This window comes from Antedon mediterranea, chromosome 7 (assembly GCF_964355755.1).
Source record: "Antedon mediterranea chromosome 7, ecAntMedi1.1, whole genome shotgun sequence".
Lineage (NCBI taxonomy): Eukaryota > Metazoa > Echinodermata > Crinoidea > Comatulida > Antedonidae > Antedon > Antedon mediterranea.
Window position 1 is genome coordinate 11,308,583 of NC_092676.1, and position 22,143 is coordinate 11,330,725.

General features: G+C 37.0%; 2 protein-coding genes and 1 long non-coding RNA gene across 5 annotated transcripts in view; 1 reads left to right on the plus strand and 2 right to left on the minus strand.

The window, feature by feature from the left end:
* Nucleotides 1-13,357, plus strand: part of LOC140054172 (uncharacterized) — a 49,535-nt gene extending 36,178 nt beyond the window's left edge. Inside the window, exons 1-3 of one of the 2 annotated variants that reach the window (XR_011846488.1) lie at nucleotides 8,109-10,399; nucleotides 12,151-12,227; nucleotides 12,711-13,357. This is a non-coding gene — a long non-coding RNA (uncharacterized lncRNA). Of the gene's footprint in view, nucleotides 1-8,108; nucleotides 10,400-12,150; nucleotides 12,228-12,710 lie in introns of those variants that run through there. The other variant, XR_011846489.1, reaches the window with a different exon arrangement.
* The window catches only part of LOC140054167 (tRNA (uracil-5-)-methyltransferase homolog B-like), a 78,446-nt gene extending 56,955 nt beyond the window's left edge, over nucleotides 1-21,491 (minus strand). The window contains exon 1 of the mRNA XM_072099057.1: nucleotides 20,835-21,491. Coding sequence (XP_071955158.1) covers nucleotides 20,835-20,941 — 107 coding nt within the window. The 5' untranslated portion in view covers nucleotides 20,942-21,491. The remainder of the gene's footprint in view (nucleotides 1-20,834) is intronic.
* LOC140054941 (uncharacterized) lies at nucleotides 2,496-5,706 on the minus strand. Of its 2 annotated transcripts, XM_072100082.1 has the most exons (3): nucleotides 3,528-5,706; nucleotides 3,323-3,461; nucleotides 2,496-2,795 (listed from the first exon to the last, which is right to left on the minus strand). In XM_072100082.1, the coding sequence occupies exon 1, from the start codon at nucleotides 5,604-5,606 to the stop codon at nucleotides 3,897-3,899; it is 1,710 nt and encodes a 569-aa protein (XP_071956183.1). In that variant the 5' UTR covers nucleotides 5,607-5,706; the 3' UTR covers nucleotides 2,496-2,795; nucleotides 3,323-3,461; nucleotides 3,528-3,896. The 2 variants fall into 2 exon arrangements, with proteins under 2 accessions (XP_071956183.1, XP_071956182.1); XM_072100081.1 differs by having other exon boundaries at nucleotides 3,323-5,706.
* Nucleotides 21,492-22,143: the final 652 nt, after the last annotated feature.

Consider the following 22,143-nt stretch of genomic DNA (forward strand, 5'->3'; position numbering starts at 1 on the left):
AGAAATCTATGAGTAATACAGTTTTGTATTATCTATCAACTGTCTACTTATAATAGATAGACAACAGCTATCTATAACCTATTAACAAACTACATTTAACTTATATTCCATACCTACTAAATATCTATTATATATAGATAGATGGAGACTACTACAAGTCTATTAGAAATCTATGAGTAACACAGTTTTGTATTATCTATCAACTGTCTACTTATAATAGATAGACAGCAGCTATCTATAACCTATTAACAAACTACGTTTAACTTATATTCCATACCTACTAAATATCTATTATATATAGATAGATGGAGACTACTACAAGTCTATTAGAAATCTATGAGTAACACAGTTTTGTATTATCTATCAACTGTCTACTTATATTAGATAGACAACAGCTATCTATAACCTATTAACAAACTACGTTTAACTTATATTCCATACCTACTAAATATCTATTATATATAGATAGATGGAGACTATTCCCTGTCTACATAAAAACTCTTAAGGTGAAAAATATCTATTAAAAACTACTAACAATGGTGTAGCTTAAAGGCCTACTTTAAATAGTGCTACATCAACTATGATACAACTACTTACTGTGTACTTTTAATAGGTAGTACCTATTATGTCACCTATCTATTTTATGTAGTCAGAAAGTAGTCAAAGAAATTATGATAAAATCCTTAGTAGCCAAGAGAAAAAAACTACTAACGGCCTATTAAGCCTACTAAGGATAGAGCTATTTCTATTAAAGACTATCTAAATCTACTTAGTTATTTCGTTATGGGTATGGATGGTCACCTGTTCACTTGACACCCTTCAGTGAACACAAGCACAGTATACCTAGCTTGGATTTGGAACTTACACTATACAAACAATCATTCATAATTAAAGTTGCCATTCATGAGAAAATTCCTGTATTCAAAAGTCATGTGATTGTAATGTAATGCACAATTACAAATTGGGTATACAACCCAGGATTACTAAGAGATCAGTACCTTTGTTCAAGTCAGTTCAATGATTGATTGCTGCATTGTTAAGGTATCAGCCGGGGTATCAGCAAACTAATACAGTAGGCCTACAGTTGTTTTATATGTAATCTAAACACACACTGTCGGGTGTCACGAAAGCTCAGACCACGAAAGCTCAGACCCCCTAAGACCTAAGATCACGAAAGCTAAGACCCAACACCTAAGATTACAAATACTAAGATATACTACAGCTTAAAAACAATACTTGTTTATCCATACATAATTTTAAACACAGTAGGTTTCATTTATTACCATAAATATAATTTAATACTACCGCAAAACATAGATAAACTCACATTATTTTCGCCCGTTGAGTAAATGTATATTTTTTCTTTACAACAAACAAACTTGACGGGTTGTTTGTTGGTATATATTTACTCCATTGTGTTGCTTCAGAGGATGTTTTTCTTACGCACCTGCCTTTCTTGTATTTTGACTCCAAATTTGTTGATTAACTTTATCCTGAACACCACACTTTAAAATTAGGACTTATAAGTACTTTCAGAAGGAGAAACACATAATAACAAATAAATAAATCCTTTAAATTGATGATTTTACAGATGTGTTTCTTTGTATACTGTAATGACAATGTAACTCCTCGAGCTCCCCATGCTCAATGTTTTTGTTTCTATGGAGCGCCAAAAGAGCAACAATAATAGTACAAGTATAAAAACAGAAAGAAAACGAAACAAAAAAACTTATCATGATTTTTAAATTAAAATTTATTTGCCAGTATTTATTTCTTCGTACTTGCATGATTATACTATTATCATTTTAATTTTACATTGTTCCATCCACACTGTAGAGATGGACTCCACAGAGTTTTCAGCCCTCTATATAATTTTTGCTCTTTTGACGTTCCATAGAAACAAAAACATTGAACATGGCCCATGGGGTAGGCCTACTGTACTGTAGGCTAGTCATGTTGTGTGCTAGAAAAACGTCTGTAAAATCATCAATTTAAAAATGTATTTGTTACTTTTTATGTGATTCTTTTTCATGAAAGTGCCAATTCTAAGGTGTGGTATTCAGAATAAATGTTGGGAGTTAAAAATACAAGGCAGGTGCGAAAGATAAATATTTGTAATCTTAGGTGTTGGGTCTTAGCTTTCGTGATCTTAGGTCTTAGGGGTCTGAGCTTTCGTGGTCTGAGCTTTCGTGACACCCACACACTGTCCCTCTGCCTCAGCTTCGTTCATCTTCTAAACATCTATTGAAATTTCTATCTCTTCAGCACAAAACCAAAACATATGGTCAACGTGCCTTCTCTTTTCAAGGCCCTCTTGGAACTTGTTACGATTTTCTGTTCGTAATTCTTTTTTGTAAATCATGTTTTCATATTTTTAATATCACAATTTATGACATTATAGCCTTTGCATTTTAGCCTCCGTATTTTTCTCTCTTTAGTAAGGCCACTTTTATTTCAGTATAACAAAGCATAATTGTAACCTATAAAGGTTTTATCATTTTCTTAATGAATATGTTTATAGTGCATAGTTATAGTTTTTTCTGACAATTTTTAAATTGACTTTTAAATGATAAACCATTTTAATTATTAACAATAACTTATACCTTAGGCAAATCCACTTAATATATCTTTTTATTTAAAGAATACTTATGGTGTTTGATTTCTTTGCCTCTTGTAATTTACATTATCTTATGGTGTTTGTAACTGCCCTAAAAATAATGCGAGTGATATTCGTTATTCAAGTCCAACACCCAAGGTGCTCCTTTATTCCTGTTTCTTGAATGTGAACCAGATTACTAAAACAAAACATAACAATGACCTATAAATGCATGTCTAGCAATATATGTGGCTCCTTAAGCGTCAAACTGAAAAGTTTTGTATTTAAGTTAAAACAAACAATATAAAAGACGATCCCACTAATTAAAAATGCAAAACCGTGTCGTCATAGCAACGGATAACAAAATCCTTGCGGTTAACTCCTCCTACAACGACGCGACACCTACATGCCATTGACATTTGTACAGCAATATGTAAATCAATTAATATGATCACATGAACTATAAAGTTTTGCGAAGATTATCATAACTATAGTATCCAGGCGCTTAATGCAATGCAGTAACTTTAACAATGAATTATTAATACTAATACTTAGTAAATTATTAAATTAAGGTACAACAGGTCGAAGCCATATCTCATCAATATATATAGGCCTAGGCCTAGCTAGGTACATAAACGAAATTAACGGCGTCTCAATAGAACTTGGCCTAATAACATTAAATCTGTATGAGTTATTGATCAATAAATGTAGCGGAATGCAGCTTACCGAAAATAGCAAAGTCACCCGCTATCTGCAGTACATAAACAATTCAGGTAAATATCAAAAACAAACAATATATGTCAATATCGTATAATTAAAGTCACTAGCTGTGATCATACATCCTCTCCTCTCTAATGCAAGATACCTCTCCTCACATGGTCCTAAAATGACGTCATTTTCTTAATAATGCGCCCTCTCTAATGCAAGATACCTCTCCTCACATGGTCCTAAAATGACGTCATTTTCTTAATAATGCGCCCTCTCTAAATATAAACTAGTTTGGGACCAAACATCCCGGCCCCTCTAATGCTATACTGAATTAGGGCATTAGCAAAAATAGTTAACAATTTAACAATAAATAAATTAATGTAACAACAATTTAACAATCTATTAAACAGCATCTGAACTACTGACTCTCTGCCTCCAGAATCACAACCAACTTCGTGATGGGCCGTACCAGTTCAGCGCTTGCAGTTCTTAGCTTAACAGATCTCACCAGTCCTCTTGCATCCTTATAAACTTCCAACACTCTTGCCATTGGCCCTGTCCTCTTGGGGAATTCTCCGCAATTATAACAATGTTATATCACATTTCTACGCGCTTTAAACCATTTCTGACGCTCCATCAATATCGCCAAATACTCCTTCCTCCATCTTGCCCAGAATACATTAACCAGGTATTGCGCCTGTCTCCATCTCTTACGATATACATCTGCCTCACTGAATATACCTGGAGCAGGTATATAATCTGCTTGTGCCAGTAACAGGTGATTCGGCGTAAGTGGGCGATCTTCCTTAGGATCATCAGACAGCATTGTCAATGGCCGTCCGTTAACAATCGCCTCCACCTCACAAAACGATGTCCTCAGACCTTCATCATTTAGTTTTATTGTCTGCTCCCTTAACAATCCATATAACACCTTTCTTATTGATCTGATCATTCTTTCCCAGACTCCCCCTTGGTGGGAGGCAGCTGGAGGATTAAATCTCCAATCTATTCCGTCTCGTCTTAATACTGTGTGAATCTGTGTGTTGTTCCATTCTTTCATTCCCTTTCTTAGCTCCTTGTCGGCTCCTACTAAATTGGTTCCGTTGTCCGACAGCATGTATCTTACAGCACCTCGTCTGGCAATAAATCGCCTTACAGCATTTATGCAGGAGTCCGTATCTAGCGAATGAGCCATTTCTAGATGAATCGCTCGTGTATTGAAGCATGTGAACACAACTCCGTACCGTTTTAAGACTGTCCTTCCTCTTTTGATTTCTATTGGACCAAAGTAGTCAACTCCAGATCTGGTAAACGGCTTCTCTCCGCTCATTAATCTTTGCTTTGGTAATTCAGACATTTTCTGGGTCTCCAAACGTCCATTATACCTACGACAAGTAACACACCTTGAGAGAATACTCTTTGTCAACTTAAGTGCTCTTGTCACCCAATACTTCTCTCTGAATCTTGCTAGTACGGCATTCCTTCCTGCATGACCCATGCGTTGGTGAATATCATTGATTATTATACCAGCAACTATGGATGTTTTTGGAAGCAATATTGGGTGTTTAGCTTCTAATGGTATAGATGCTCCTGCTATTCTTCCACCGACTCTGATGATTCCCTTTTCATCCTTAAAGGGGTCCAACTTAGATGTGTCATTGCCCATAGGTAGTTTTGAAGTTTCCGACTGCAGATATCTTATTATTACATCAAGCTCTGAGCTTGTTATTGGCTCAATCCTTCTTACTCTTCCCTTTGGTGGTGTACGGGTTTTGCAACGTTGCATTAAATTACCCTTGACTCGAAGCATCCAAGCGACAAACACCTTTAACCGGCTCAAACTAGAAAATCTTTCAAACAATGATTCAATATAATCACATGAATTAACTGTTGCTGCTGCTGCATATTTTACATCTGGGTCACTTATTGACAGCAAAGCCATTCCTAGGTTTCCCTTTGGCCACTTGTCTTCTTTGTTTCTTAAGAACACCGGCCCCTTTAGCCACATTTCAACCTCCACCTTCTTGCTTAAGTGCATACCTCGTGAAGCTATGTCTGCAGGATTATTTGCAGTATCCACGTGTCTCCACTGCTCGCACTCACTTCCTTCGTGAATGATTGATAACCTATTTGCTACAAAGGTGCTAAATCTTGTTTTGTTGTTTCTTATGTAGTTTATAACTAGCATGCTATCGGTCCAGAATATTACTCTTTTGAATGTGGTGTCAACTTCTTCTCGAACTAGACTTGCACATTTAACTGCTAGAGTTGCAGCGGTTAATTCTAGTCTGGGAATCGTCATCTTCTTAAGAGGTGCCACTCTTGATCGTCCATAAAGTATGTTACTGTCGATCGTTTCTCCTACCTGCGACCGCACATATATAGCAACTCCATAACCATTTTCGCTTGCGTCCGCAAACACATGAAGTTCTTGGTCGGTTCTAAGTTAACATGTAACAAACCTGGGCACACGCAATTCCTCAACTAGAGGTAAGCTCTCTAGCCAGCGTTTCCACCTACGTAATTCATTTCCCTCAACTGGATTATCCCAATTCTTGCCTTTCTTGATTAGTTCTTGAAGAAGAATCTTAGGTGTTAACATCACGGGCGATGCCAGTCCCATAGGATCAAACACCGAGCTTATTGTACATAATATGCCCCTTCGGGTACATGGCTGCTCTGTGATACTCGAAAGCTGATAACATAGACAGTCACTCCTTGGGTCCCATTGCACTCCAAGTGCCCTTTCGCTTGGGATTCCTTCTTCCTTAAATGCTAGGGCTTGTAGTTCCTTTGATCTGTTCTCTACTGGAACAGAGTTGATGACATCTCGTCTGTTACTGGTCCATTTAGCTAGATTAAACCCGCCTTTTGCACAGAGTTCCTTAAGGTTTTTTACCATATTTATACCATCAGATGTTGATCCAACTGACTTCAAGCAGTCATCAACATAGAAGTTGCGTAGTAACGTCTGCGAGACTTCATCTTCTGTAGGCCTACTTGGTCTATTGTCTAAAGCTGTTTGTCTTAAAGCCATATTGGCGCAAGCAGGAGAAGACGCTGCTCCAAACAAATGTGCTGTCATTCTATACTTGTTTCCAAACCTTTTGCCAATCGCCTTTCTTGCCTCCTCGTAACCTCTGTCACCTTCTGTGTGCATGTAACTCCTTACTAATTTATTCACATCTCCAATGGTAAACTGTTCCAAGTAATACAGTCTTTCACTATTGCTCTCTGTCTTGCTATCAACTTCGTGCTCGAATGCCTTTATGAATGCGTTGTACTCTGTTGCCTCACCATTGTATGGTTTAATTCTCCGTCGTGACAGCTGGGCCTTCTGCTGACTTGTAACAATTGCCTTTGCCATCTCTATTTTTTGACGGATCAGCATGTTCGTCGCATCATCGGTTGGGGCACAAGGCTTAACTGATTTTATTTCATTGGTTTGCCCATCTTCATTGTATTGATTTTCAAGTACGTTATCGTGTAATTCTAAATCTTCTTCGATCCTATCGTTTACAATGAATCGTCTCATCCGGTCTTGGGCTGATTCAACTGGTAAATTGACACTTAATTCTTCGTCTCGTTCCTCTATTTTATCTATTTCTTTATCCAGAGCACTTGCTCTTGCTAGGGATAGCTGCTTCTTCTCTGATATTAAGCAGTTCTAACTCTGCCTCTGCCTCGAGTTTAGCCTTGGCAGCAAGAGCTTTCTTAATCCTAAACTCCTCCTTCGCCTTGGCCACAGCAGCATCGGCCCTTGCCTTTGCTGCATTCAATCTGAGTGAAGTAGTTGACCCTCTACTTGATTTAGATGTGAGTCTTGAAGATGTTGTTGACATAGTAATAGAAATCTCCTACCTTATGTTATTTTCGTAATAATGTAACTGCCCTAAAAATAATGCGTGATATTGATAGTGATTTTCGTTATTCAAGTCCAACACCCAAGGTGCTCCTTTATTCCTGTTTCTTGAATGTGAACCAGATTACTAAAACAAAACATAACAATGACCTATAAATGCATGTCTAGCAATATATGTGGCTCCTTAAGCGTCAAACTGAAAAGTTTTGTATTTAAGTTAAAACAAACAATATAAAAGACGATCCCTTAAACTAATTAAAAATGCAAAACCCTGTCGTCATAGCAACGGATAACAAAATTCTTGCGGTTAACTCCTCCTACAACGACGCGACACCTACATGCCATTGACATTGTACAGCAATATGTAAATCAATTAAAATGATCACATGAACTATAAAGTTTTGCGAAGATTATCATAACTATAGTATCCAGGTGCTTAATGCAATGCAGCAACTTTAACAATGAATTATTAATACTAATACTTAGTAAATTATTAAATTAAGGTACAACAGGTCAAAGCCATATCTCATCAATATATATAGGCCTAAGGCCTAGCTAGGTACCCAGGTAAAAATTCCAGTTGAGAACAGTTGGAAATTTCAACTGGTCCAACTGGTCTTCAACTGGTCTAACTGGTTTCCAACTGGTTCAACTGGTTTTAACAACTGGTCAACTGGTTTTTCAACTGGTCTAACTGGTTTTTCCAACTGGTAAACTGGTTTTTCCAACTGGTCAACTGGTTTTTCAACTGGTCAACTGGTTTTTCAACTGGTCAACTGGTTTTTCAAACTGGTCAACTGGTTTTTCAAACTGGTCAACTGATTTTTCAAACTGGTCAACTGGTTTTTCAACAGGTCAACTGGTTTTTCCAACTGGCCAACTGGTATTCCAAAGCTCAACTGAGTTCAACTAGTCAAGTGGTCAGGCCCGTACCCAGGGGGGGTGCGTTGGGTGCAGACGCACCCCCCCAAGTCCCAAAAGGTCCACTATTTCCTCGGTTGGTATTTTTTCTTGTCTTGTTTAACTAAAGACAATATCATTATATATATACAAAATTTACATTATCAATGGTATACAAACAAAAATATGCTAATATAAAATGAAAAAATACCGGTAATTAAATTACGGAATCTGAACTGACTACAAACTCGATGTAAAACATGCGCAGTCGATCATGTGACGACAAGCAATAGCTTAGCGCTTCATGTACGCGGTACGCGGTAAAGTGTTTGCTGGAGAAATACAGACAACTTAACGTCAGGGAACACGTGTACTTTTTGTCGGGGAATATAATATACAGTAAAAAGCGTTCGCGTTCACTTCGTAGCTAGCTTCAGCGCCTAGAAAACCGCGACGTTTCATTGACCGTGAGAGTACGTCAGAGTGATATTATGCACTTTATATGCATTCATTATTGCCAGCGATCTAACTTACTACTAAACAATAGCTAGGTACGCACTTGTCTGGCGGTATCCCTTTGTACGAATCGTTCAACGTTGGGTCGAGACGCGTGATATCAAGTTTCATCCAGGGACCAAAATGTGTAATGTGTTATTTTCCAGGCGAAGTTTACCGACGGTTACGTCGTGTACTGCGTCGACGTACGCTACACTACAGCAAAAACGAATTATGTTAATTGTTCGTTTGTTCACCAATTTTTTAATTTACAAGTAACCTTCTGTACCGTGGGGCACCTAAAATAAATTTTTCATCCATTACTAAACAAAAAAACATGCCATTTTCGCTTAGCCAACATTATAGCTATAGTTATTACATTTTCAATATCCTGTATGTCATGAATTTCTCACCACTCGGAAGTCCAGATGGTACGCATGCATACACCTGGGAGGAATAAACTTTTTTCCCCGACTGAAAAAGGTCTACGCTTGCGTTTTTTAAGCCTCTAGGCCTGATGTTTCCAAAGTATAAAATGCAATTTTTTGAAGACCTGCAGCTCTAGTTTTAAACATTTTCTTAGCTCAGCCCCAACAATAAAGCTGGTCATATTTCGAAGAACAAGAAGTACATTTTCCGGGACCTAACATCTCTATTTTTCAAACATTTCTTAGCTCAGTCACAACCCATGATAGGGACTTATATATTTTTTTTCATGTTTTGAAGTATAAATAAGTCCAAATTCCAGGACCTCCAACTCTATTTTTCAAAATTTTCTTTGAACTTTTATTTTTTAACTTGAAAAATATGGATTGAAACCGTCATCGCGCATCGTTTTTTTGCACGCAGTATTTTATTTATGCATTATAAAAAATGGAAAAAATGGCTACCCTAAATCTGATTAAAAAGACCTCAAATGACGCTAGAACGCGTTGCTTCCGGGGGCGGGGGTCCTTGGCGGCCCCTGGCCCTCAGCCTAGTGATGCTCGCTTCGCTCGCATAGCCCCCTTGTCGGGGAATGTAGCCCCCGCGTCGGGAAGATCCTGGCGCCACCCCTGCTGAGTTGGCCTCATCATGAAAGCGTTAAGTTCTGGTGTCCATCGTTCAACTAGCCCAAGCCACAACAGAGAGTCTTACATCAGTCTTTAGAACGTCAAATAACGCAAATTTTTCCAGGGCCTTCGGCCCCTGGACCCTGACCGGGGCCCTTGGCGGCCCCCTGGCCCCCAGCCATTGTTGCTCGCTTCGCTCCCACCCCCCCATTATAAATGCTGCATACGGGCCTGGTGGTCCAATTGGTTTTTCAACCGGGCAACTGGTTGTTTCAATTGGTTTTGCAACTAGTTTTTTTCCTAACAACCAAAGGAATTCGGAGAAGAGCGAAAGCGGATGGCTGGGTGTACGTCGTGGGAGTACGGGAGAGGACCCAGGGGAGAGGTGGGGGGGGGGGTGTTCTGGATTGAGGTGACGGGAATAGAAGCATGGTCCGTAAATTACCATTCAAAATATAATTAATATTATTATTTGTAATCCTATATTATTGCAACAAACAATTATTTAAATTAAATCAAATAAAATCGAGTAAAGAATAAGAAATACTCCACAACTTTTTGAAAATAATGGAGCATGCGTCGTATAGGCCGGCAGACTGTAAACAACCAATCAGAAAACTGCAAGCCAACGGCCGGCCAAAAACGGCTCCCTTTGTTTTTGTGTCAGTGTAGCTCGGCGGCAAAATCGGCGATCACGCAGCACAGAGATGCCAGGTCTAGAATAGGTATTATTGGCTAATCGCATCAAATTAAGGATGAGGCACAAATCTTGCTGTTTTATAAAAGGTAGGCCTGACATATATGTCTATTATTATCTCTTATTACTATAGGTATTGGCCTACTAACTATGATCAAAGATCGACAACAAAATGGAGGCCTCGCCGCTCGCTGCTGGCTAGCCTAGCCTAGGCATATGCCACCTAGTAAGCTAGGCGCTTCAGCCTTGGCTTGCCCTACACCCTGCTAGCTGATTGATTACATGGCTGTGTACGACCGCAAATTGTGTTATTGGCCTCTACATAGTACTAGCCTATAGTAGGCTAGAAACAAAGCCCAACAATACTATATTATTAACCTATTATTAGCCTACATGTCATTACCACACAAACGAGATTTATTTCCATTCATTCATGATCACTTTTGTTATTTTGGCCTACTAGGCTAGGCCTCTAGTAGTTGTAGGCCCAAACTAGCTACAGTAGTACTACTGTCTCCCTGTTCTGCATGTTGTATTATCACTACTCTAGCTAGTGTCGTGATGACATGCATGGATGGCGGGTGTCACGAAACCTAAGACCACGAAAGCTCAGACCCCCTAAGACCTAAGATCACGAAAGCTAAGACCCAACACCTAAGATTACAAATATTTATCTTTCGCACCTGCCTTGTATTTTAACTCCCAACATTTATTCTGAATACCACACCTTAGAATTGGCACTTTCATGAAAAAGAATCACATAAAAAGTAACAAATACATTTTTAAATTGATGATTTTACAGACGTTTTTCTCGCACACAAAATGACTAGCCTACAGTACAGTAGGCCTACCCCATGGGCCATGTTCAATGTTTTTGTTTCTATGGAACATCAAAAGAGCAAAAATTATATAGAGGGCTGAAAACTCTGTGGAGTCCATCTACAGTGTGGATGGAACAATGTAAAATTAAAATGGTAATGATAATAGTATAATCATGCAAGTACGAAGAAATAAATACTGGCAAATAAATTTTAATTTAAAAATCATGATAAGTTTTTTTGTTTCGTTTTCTTTCTGTTTTTATACTTGTACTATTATTGTTGCTCTTTTGGCGCTCCATAGAAACAAAAACATTGAGCATGGGGAGCTCGAGGAGTTACATTACAGTATACAAAGAAACACATCTGTAAAATCATCAATTTAAAGGATTTATTTATTTGTTATTATGTGTTTCTCCTTCTGAAAGTACTTATAAGTCCTAATTTTAAAGTGCGGTGTTCAGGATAAAGTTAGTCAACAAATTTGGAGTCAAAATACAAGAAAGGCAGGTGCGTAAGAAAAACATCCCCTGAACCAACACAATGGAGTAAATATATACCAACAAACAACCCGTCAAGTTTGTTTGTTGTAAAGAAAAAATATACATTTACTCAACGGGCGAAAATAATGTGAGTTTATCTATGTTTTGCGGTAGTATTAAATTATATTTATGGTAATAAATGAAACCTACTGTGTTTAAAATTATGTATGGATAAACAAGAATTGTTTTTAAGCTGTAGTATATCTTAGTATTTGTAATCTTAGGTGTTGGGTCTTAGCTTTCGTGATCTTAGGTCTTATGGGGTCTGAGCTTTCGTGGTCTTAGGTTTCGTGACACCCCATGGATGGCTGCTATTTTAACATATCCTAAGCCTAGGCTAGCCTACTATTACTAGGCTAGGCCTACTAATCTAATAATAAAGCAAACTAATCCATGCTGTTTTAGTCTGTCTCCGTTTCCTTAAACTAAATATCCTACATTTTTTAATTTTCCTTCAATTTTTTTCATACACAATTGCAGGTGATTTCCAGTTTACTTGAATACAACCAACATTACAAGGCTATAAACCAAACAAGTACAGCAGTACAATTTGAAGGGTAAATATATTTATGTATACTTTCTTTCTTGGAATGATCCAAGAAAATAGTTATTTATATGGCCTTTGGCCCAAATAATATACAATGTAACAATTCAATCAATAACATTAGAGTGCGTTTAAGAATTCTGTTCTACATTAAAATGAAAAAAATATATATATTTTCCAAGCTTAGTAATGAGATATTCGTAGTAGACATAAGATAAATATATTTTAATTTAGAGGGGTTATTTGTATAAAATGAAAATATATTTAGTTCTAATATCTGAATAAAAGGGACAAACAAACTAATGTGAAATGATACTCATCTTCAATTGCTTGTAGAGAACATAATTTGCATAATCATTCTTTCATTTCTATTAATATATGATTCCATCTTCATTTTTTAGTAACAGTATATACATTGAGATTTGAATTTGATTTATTCTTTGTACTACCAGTATATTGTTTATTTAATCAATTTGTTTTGGTTTTTCTCTTTCAGGACTAATTTTGTCAACATGACTAAATAAAGAAGGTGGCCATAACTTCATAAATATATTACTGAATAAATGCTAGATCTCCATTTTCATGGACCTGTAAAAAGGAAACGGCAGGGACATGCTGACATTTGTGTAGATGTAAGGGGTTATGCACGTTGTTAAGACCTTTGTGGGGTAATTAACTACAGTACTGCAGAATTGAAAGTAACTACTGTAATTGTAAATATTAAAGTTAATAAAATAAACAGTTAAACAATAAGTTCTGTAGTTTGTGTAATTTGTTTTTGTACTGAAATTTACCAGTTGGGAAAATTCTCAACTGGGAAAATTTACAACTGGGATTGATCAGACCAGTTGGAAAATTCACAACTGGGATTGATCAGACCAGTTGAGAAATTTACAACTGGTAAAATTTACAACTGGGATTATCAGACCAGTTGGAAAATTCACAACTGGGAAATTTCCCAGTTGGGAATTTCCCAACTGGTATTCAACTGGAATTTTTACCTGGGTACATAACCGAAATTAACGGCGTCTCAATAGAACTTGGCCTAATAACATTAAATCTGTATGAGTTATTGATCAATAAATGTAGCGGAATGCAGCTTACCGAAAATAGCAAAGTCACCCGCTATCTGCAGTACATAAACAATTCAGGTAAATATAAAAAACAAACAATATATGTCAATATCCTATAATTAAAGTCACTAGCTGTGATCATACATCCTCTCCTCTCTAATGCAAGATACCTCTCCTCACATGGTCCTAAAATGACGTCATTTTCTTAATAATGCGCCCTCTCTAAATATAAACTAGTTTGGGACCAAACAGTGTTAATGGTATAGCAGATGTGGCAGATGTAGCAATGAGAGCAAATCGGAAGTTGGGCATGGTATATCGAGCTTTCAAGTTTTTAAATATGGATGGGTTTCTTCGTTTATATAAAGCTATTATTCGTCCGACCTTGGAATACTGCAACGTTGTTTTTAACTCGCTACATTGTAAGGAGGAAGACCTATTGGAAAAAGTCCAAGAACGTGCCACCAAGCTTATTTTTTCTATTCGTCATTTACCTTATTCAGAAAGGCTGAAAATTCTCAACCTACCTACTCTCGCATACAGAAGGCAAGAGCTCATTTGATACAGATTTTTAAAATTTTACATGAAGTGGATAGTATTTCTGCTGATTCTTTTTTTGTGCGTGATGAAGATGTTAGAACACGTGGTCATTCTTTTAAATTGAAATTTAAGTTCTCGCGCACAAATTGGATGAGGGACTCATTTGGTCGAAAAGCTATTATATTATGGAATTCGTTATCGGAGGATGTAGTAGCTTCAAGATCAACCAATCAATTTAAGTCCGGTCTTGAACAGGCATGGTCCAACCACCCTCTTAAATTTGCGCCATATTCAAGAGTTGATGTAATTATCGAGAGGGGCTTATAGGCATAGCCTAGCCTCGACTCCGGACCCAGCATTGCTGAGCTCCGGAAACAAGTAAACAAGTAAACAAGTAATACATTTGTACGTATTTATTTTCTTCATCTTTAAAGCATTTTATAGTATGTATTTAATTTTTACATTTATCTGTTACCTAAAATATTTATACTTTTATAACCTTTTACATATTTTTTATTGATCTTACTTTATTCTCACACAGTACCTTTGATAAATACTGTGGTATTTGTATAACCAGAAAATCACCATGTAATTAATCTTGGAATTCTAAATGTGTTTTCTAAAAAGTTTTTTTTTAATGTTATCAAAAAATAAAAAAATGATAATTCTAAATCTGGCAAAATTTATTTAAAGACCCCTTCCCTGCAATTTTGGACGTTTTTTGGAAAATAATACATATATATCACTTTAAAAACATTAAACCATGTCATTCCTTGTCTTAAATGTACGTTTTATGGTAAATTATGATAAAAAGTGAGAAACAATGCACTACCTAAGTAGCTCGCGGCGATCGACCTCTCGTGGACGGTCTCAGGCCTAGCCTAGCTAGGCTTAGTTTTGTAGGCCTAGCTGGTAAACATCGGTAACGTACGAACATCGTACGCTAGCTATATACCTAGCCTGACGTTGTATAGTTGCTGCATTAATTGTCTTTCTATTTTTGCCAGACTCCGTTGATACAAATTGGGGAAAACCCGGTATTTTCGCTGAAAAGTTAGGAGTCTTCCATTTGTTTTGGCTTCACGATCGATCGAAAAGTGGGCGAATTACAGGTGAAAAACAACAATATCAATCCGCGCGCAATGCATTTTGGGATTTATAGCGGCCGCTATAATTATTAAAATCGATTTATTTTTCACATTTTTCACATTTTTAACCGTTTAAAGACGAAAAAAGTTATCGCAATAGGACCATATAGTATTATTTTTACATTAAATATAGTTTGTGATCTTAAATTAGATCTAAAAAACGTAGGGAATGGGGCTTTAATAATTTTTATGTAAGTTAAATTCTGTATAATCATCATAAATAAAATACAATAATTAAGTAATTGAACTGCTACTGTGATCTTTTCATAAATTCGTTGGCCTACTGTATATAAATGTTAAAATAAAAATTAATATTTAAACAAATCTTTGAATGTAATGTAAAAAAAAAGAAATTCACGCTAGCAAACTAACATTTTGGTAGTAGATTTTTCATAATTGCTAGTTGAAAATTTCAAAACTAGCAAATGTTTTGCTAGTGTAATTTTTGAAAAAATACGTACTTTTTAGCTTAGCCACGCTAGCCGCCGATCGCTATGTCAACAATGGCTAATAGGAACCAATTTGGTGAAAACAATTGTTTCATTTACACACCGCCGATTTACGTCAAGGAAACGCAAATAGCACCGTGAATTATGTAATGTGGTAGTTGTTAACGATGTGCATTATAAACAGCAAGCTTTTTCCCAACACATTAAATCACGTGCATTTAGTATGTCGCTGAGTATTACATCATCAGTCACGTGATTACAGAATACGCGATTACAGAATACGCGATCAATTTAGGGATTTAACAAAATAAATATTTTGCCTACACAGTGGTCGAAGCGCGTTTTTAATAAGTTCTAGATAGTAAACACCCCATACTTAATGGACTCTACCAATTTTGTTTAAACGATGATCTCTTGGCACACACCACAAGGTCCTGTTGGGCGATGGGTTTTCTTACGTCTATTGTTTTTTCTGTGGAATAATTACACTTTTCGCATCACAACTTTAATTAATGATTTACACAGCAATGGGCAAAGGATTCAATAAGGAAGAATACATTGAATAAAAATTCACTTAAGAAATGCCGTAAGCTGTTCTCAAACTATTAATCAGCTCACTATTTAGTATATTGAGACCAACATCATGCTTCTCACGACAGGGAATTTCCTGGATAGATGAGTCGCGAGCGAGAGACGGCAGACCATTGGCCGATGAGTGAGGCGGGGTAGCTTGGACGGATTAGTTAGGGCCTACAATTTCGCTCGGTGGCAATTAAATTTTATGTTTTAATTACGTCTGGATATAAAAAATACAAAACTCAGTTTTGACATCGGCAAATTAGGCCCTAAATTACAGTAGTATAATTTATTAATCAGATTAACTTAGGCTAGCCTTCTCTGAACAGATAGATAGGCTTTTAGAGGCCTCAGTTCAGGCTTGCCCTACTTGCAGTGTGGCCAGCGATCGAAATGAAATTATGCTAAGTGGCAGCCAAAAAGTATGCTAGGTGGCAGCACAAAATTATGACAGATTATGCCAGACACAATTAAAGCCAAAATTGAACCAAAACAGTGTATTAGAGGGCGGTGTACAGGTATGGGTATTGTTTATGTACCACAAAGGTGAGAAGAAATGTTACCAGATTTTTTCGAAATTCTGCCAGATAATAGCTACATCATAGTGAATATGCTGTAGAAATGCGTTTTTCACATTATGCCAGATTATGCCAGATTTTCTAAAATTATGCCTAGCATAAATGCTAGATGGGTCACTCTTCAGTAAGTGTCTAAAATTGTGTCCCGATACTTTAGTGGGATAGAGACTGAAAATTCATCATTAAAAAATAAAAATTCTTGACTTATATCATAATCAACGTTATTGTAAATATAATTAATTACACAAACCAAAGATAATAACATTGATATTGTTAATTTTTATAAAAATGTTTCAGGCAACCCCCTAAAACCTCATATCATGTCCCAATCGTACATCTTCAATTTTATGATCGCCATATATATTTGATAACCGTTTGTTTGTTATTGTAAAAAGTTAGTTAACCATGATTTCATGCGATTTTACTATTCAAAATACATCTCTACATACATTAAATTTCAAACTTTAAAGTTTTAAAGTTTGGAAAAAGCTTGTCCCGCAGTTCTGTGTCATATCCGTCACATAATTTAAATGTGCCGTCTACAATTTAATGAACAGCGGGAGAAAAAATTGATTGTGCGTTGTAAACATGCGAAGATATGGAAATAAAACATCATCTATATTATAAGTGAGAGAGTTTGTCTGTTTGTCTGTTTGTTCGTTATACAAAATTTTGTTACTGCACATAATCTTACATATGGGGTATCAAAATGACCGCAATTGTACCGGGAATGTTCTAAGCTATATTTCAACATCATCCGCCACCTAGGATCCAAGTTAGGGACCAAAATGTGGTCAAAACCCCCACTTTCGATGTTTGTTCGTTATAAAAATTTCTGTGTCTGCACGTAACCATACGTATGGGGTATCAAAATGATGGCAATTGTACCCGGAAGGTTTTAAACATTTAAAAAAATTCCCCCGACTCCTGGGGTTTTTGTGGAATGGGTGGGGGGGGGGGGGGGTGGTTGTGTGGTGGTTTGTGATGTCATTTTTGCTAGGGCTCGGGGTTGTAGGCTATCGAATTGTAAAATTATACTACAAAAGTTTTACAGTATTTGAATTATCCTCAGCAAGGCGTTTGGGGAAATATAGATATAGCTATACATATTTCATTCATTAAACAATATGACACCTATTCAATTACACATTTAGCAAAGTACTTTAACCATATCCAGCTATTTGTTGGTCTCTTGGATTGCCTCATTACAGACATCCATACCTGTGTGAACATACACATGTTGTTTACTGTTACTGTGTTCAACTACATCACCAATCCTCCAAGGAAAAAAACGTACATTGTGGGAGAGTGGGGTTGGGAGATAGGGTTTGGGAGTTTGGTTTCAGGAGAGAGTGGGGATTTTGCTTACACCAGAATTGTGGTTGGAAACTTTTAAAGTATTTAATCATCCCTGGGAAGCGGATGGGAGTTTGGGGTGGGGATGTACATCTAGGCCTATCACCATGACCGAAACTATATTTGGAATGTTTTAAACTACATTTGAAAACTGCCACTGAGGGATTATGGGTTGGGAGTGATAATAATATAAATTGTACTGGAACCGGCTTCAACAGATCACCCAGTGTATCTGGCGTGTGTTTTTTGTAGAGGGAGGAGGAGCGAAAATACTAGCGTAATGAAGTAGCCTATATGATTGGATTGTACTAGGAAAAGTTACTAAATTTGAACTGTCCAGGGGAGGAGTTAAGGTTTGTTGATGGTGGCTGGGGTGGTGAAAGGAGAAAGAAGGCTGGGTGCCCGCAGTATCTAAATTACAAATTTTAATTATCAGCCAATATGACACCTATTCATTTACACAATTTACAACGTACTACAACCATTATTAGACCCATCGTAGTTATGAATACTCCTCTCAATTCGAAGCTTAGGTTGAATTGAATTTGTCCATCACTGGGAAGATTTTGTTTTTAAGAAAGAGTATGGGGTGTTGTTGAGGGGTCGATGTTGGTGAGTATAGACAGATACTGGCGTCGGGTGTTATGTACTGAGAAGGCTGTAAACTAATTTTGAAACCCGCCCTGGGGCGGGTATAATTGCTAGTTTTTAATAAAAGAGGAAAAAAGCTAATAAAACAAGGTTTTAGAAAAATTACAGCTGCATACCTTTATAGAATGTCATATCCGAACGGTATAGAACTCATTAAATAATTATAATTTCTGGTTTTTTTTCAACTGGAAGTACAATTTATTCACGGTATCTAGAAGTATGTACTCCGTCTCCGCTGTCAGACATGCCTACGAGGTGATCCTGGGCTGTCCTATGCCAAATACATCATCTCCGTCACGGTCAGCTCCGTCCCATTCCCCCATATTTCGTTGTGACAGAGATGATGGCCAGTGACGGATATGACATTTTGTTATTGCCAGGGGCTTTTTTGTTGTACATTTTGTTTTGTATATCTTTATTATGTTTTTACACTGTATATTAGACTTGCCCCAAGTCTGTATTTATTGTCTTTTTTTTATTTATTTGTTTTTATTTCGACCGCGATTTTTGTCTGAAACAGACTTGTGAAACACGTATAGAAATCGATTTGCAAACCGCAAACATCCGATAAGAATGACGTAGGTTATCATACCGTATTTGGCTATATGGGGCGGGCGGTATGTAAATAAGGATTTCGAATCAACCAATGATCATTTTATTTCAAAATGAAAAAGATCGAGTACCGTACGTACAGTGTGCTGAATGTACGATCGAGACTGAACTGTTGAAATATAAAATCGTGTTGCCAAGTTGTTTTGTTTATTAATTGTTCTGGCCTAGGCCTCCTTCGTAGGCGGGTTCGTAGGGCTACTACAACTCGTACGTATGACCTTCCAAATAAAACGCCAATAAGGTACAATACCACCACCGACCGGCACACAACAGGGCTACACCACCACAGAACAGGACAGGGTCTGGGTGGGAATTAAATCAAATTTTCTCCACATAATAATGATCCATTCAATGTTTGATTTGGCGGAGAACTAGCCTATCATATCACTACGAGTTTTCATGTTCTTGGGAAAAATCTCAAATGTTTACCAGACTATTAGGCATATAAAATCATTTTTAGCCTTCAGAAACTTTCATCAATGTACCCAAGTACAGTACACATTGTCTAAACGTAACATAGCGTATGCGCATCATCGTCTTAGACGTTGAGTCTTTGAAATTCTGAAATATGAATATTAAAACGACGTACGAGTGAGTAGCCAATGGCATGCGGCTGAAACTAGTCAACTGGATAATTTATGCACCAAGAATTCTTTGTGTCAAACCACGTGACTTATGCGTGTTTCCCCAGACGGAGTATCCAAACTCAAGTAATACACGTATGAAACGCCATATGTGCAAAAATATTAATATTTTTACAAAACTCCGTCTGGAGCCCAGACTAACTGTATATCTATGTGACTCTGGTCAATAAACATATTCAAATCATATCTTAAAAGTCATATCCGTCACATGATTTTTTAGGTTCGTCATATCCGTCACGGTTTCATCTCCGTCACATAGATATTTTATCCTTTTAAATCCTAAAATACTGTATTTCAGTTATGAACTTTATTATGTGGTATAATTGAAATATAAACAATATTCTTCTACTATGTCAATGGTTAGTAATATTAGTTTAACAGATTTTTGTAAGACATCAGTGACAGTCATACTATTTTTGGAAAATTTTTTTTTTTTTGAAAAGTAAATGGTTTTGAACGTATAACATCATACTAATAAATGTTAAATTAAAGCAATCATTTTTTCATTAATCGAGAAAAAAATACTGTATCGTATCAAATAATTAATAATGGAAATAATTTTATAATTCCTAACCCATTATTTTTTCTATCTCTGTAGCCTATCCATAAATGTGACGGATATGACAGCAACATGGAACCATGTATTTAAAAATACAAATAAAATATGAAATATATAATAGAAGATTGCGCCAAACATACATATGCTTGCCAATAAACTTTTAAAATTAAAAAGTTTTAAAATCGATTTTTTATAAACCTAAAATTACACACTTACTGAAGAATGACCCAGATGCCAGATTTGACCACTATGCCTACTTGCAAATGCTGTATATAAAATTAATTATGTATATAGCGCCCTCTGTCGCATTGACGGACGCTGCCATTGAAAATTATTGCGCAATAATTGGGTTGTCCATAAAAAAAGGTACGCATACTGGCCAAACCTACCCAACCCGTATAGATACGAAACTGCATTAGCACCAGTTGGCCTACCTTAACCTTGTCCTTGCATCAGCAGGTTGTCTGCTGAGAATCAATGGAAATGAGGTTTTTACAGCACGTCTACCTCTACCAACAATAGGAAAGCTTGCCATGCCCATTCCATGTGTTGTACCCGTACTCAAATCGTAGTAGTTTTGACAACCAAAAAAGCACGTTTTCTGCGCTCTCTCTCTCTCTCCCTCAGTCTCAATCAATCCTTCCTTACCATGTCCAAATAAAAACAAAATGCTCAGTTCCAGCTCAATCTGAAATTATAGTACTGTATGCCTAGTTCCCTAATAAATAGGTCTATTATACGTGTTTATAATGATTTCCTGGAAAACAATTTTCACAGAGTCTAAAAAATCTCAGTCGTCCAGGGCACTTATTTAGTTTACGAATGCGCACTTAATTCATGGGATAGATGGACCGAAACAAAGAGGTGTCTGATCATTTCGGCCGCCAGTCATTTCGGCCGCCGGTTATGGAATTGCCAAATTCATGAACCGCCAAAAAGGACAAAATATGTATTGTTCATTTCGGCCGCCAGAATTGTAATTATTCTTGAATATGTATGACACGCCATGTGTGTTAAAATGGTATTAAGCCGAATCGGCGGTCAGAAACAGCAGCGATATTTATGGCAGGATTGCCCGCTTTTCGATACATTAAAAACAATCTCATTTGCCGACTGATACGTAGCCCTACACCAGTTTTACTTAAAAATATATAGGCCCGGTAGCTTTTATTTTATATAGATAAAACGTCATCGTTTACATAAAAGGGGGAATGACGGATTTTGTAGTTTAGCGGCAGCGCGTGCATGGCACGCGTACAGCTCAATACGGCCGTTTCATCAGCAGCCAAAACAAAATATCGGTAAATTTTTCAACCAATAAAGGTGCGCATGATCAGTCATTACCAAACAACCAGATGCCCAATCACATTGCAACAATTTGTCCTTCACGTCAAAGGTTAAAAATTATCGCATTTATCCGATAATTATCTAATTTAAATGACAAAAAAAAGAATATCCGCGTATTTGATCGAACCCGCCAGTGGTGGCGCCAGCGGGGGGAAAAGGAAGCGGTTGGCCCGAACCATAAAACAGGGTCTGGTCACGTTTCTTTTCGCGCATAAATCTCGATCTAGGGTAGGTGGGTGAATGGGGTGGCTAGCCACCTCCCTCTTAATTCTAAAGGGGAAAAAAAAGATGCACCAAACCCGTGACCGTCGCTAGACGCGGATTTGACGCACTTGACTCTTTTAATTAAGTAGGCTAGAGCTATAGTTGTGTAAATAGGCCTACATAGTGAAAGAA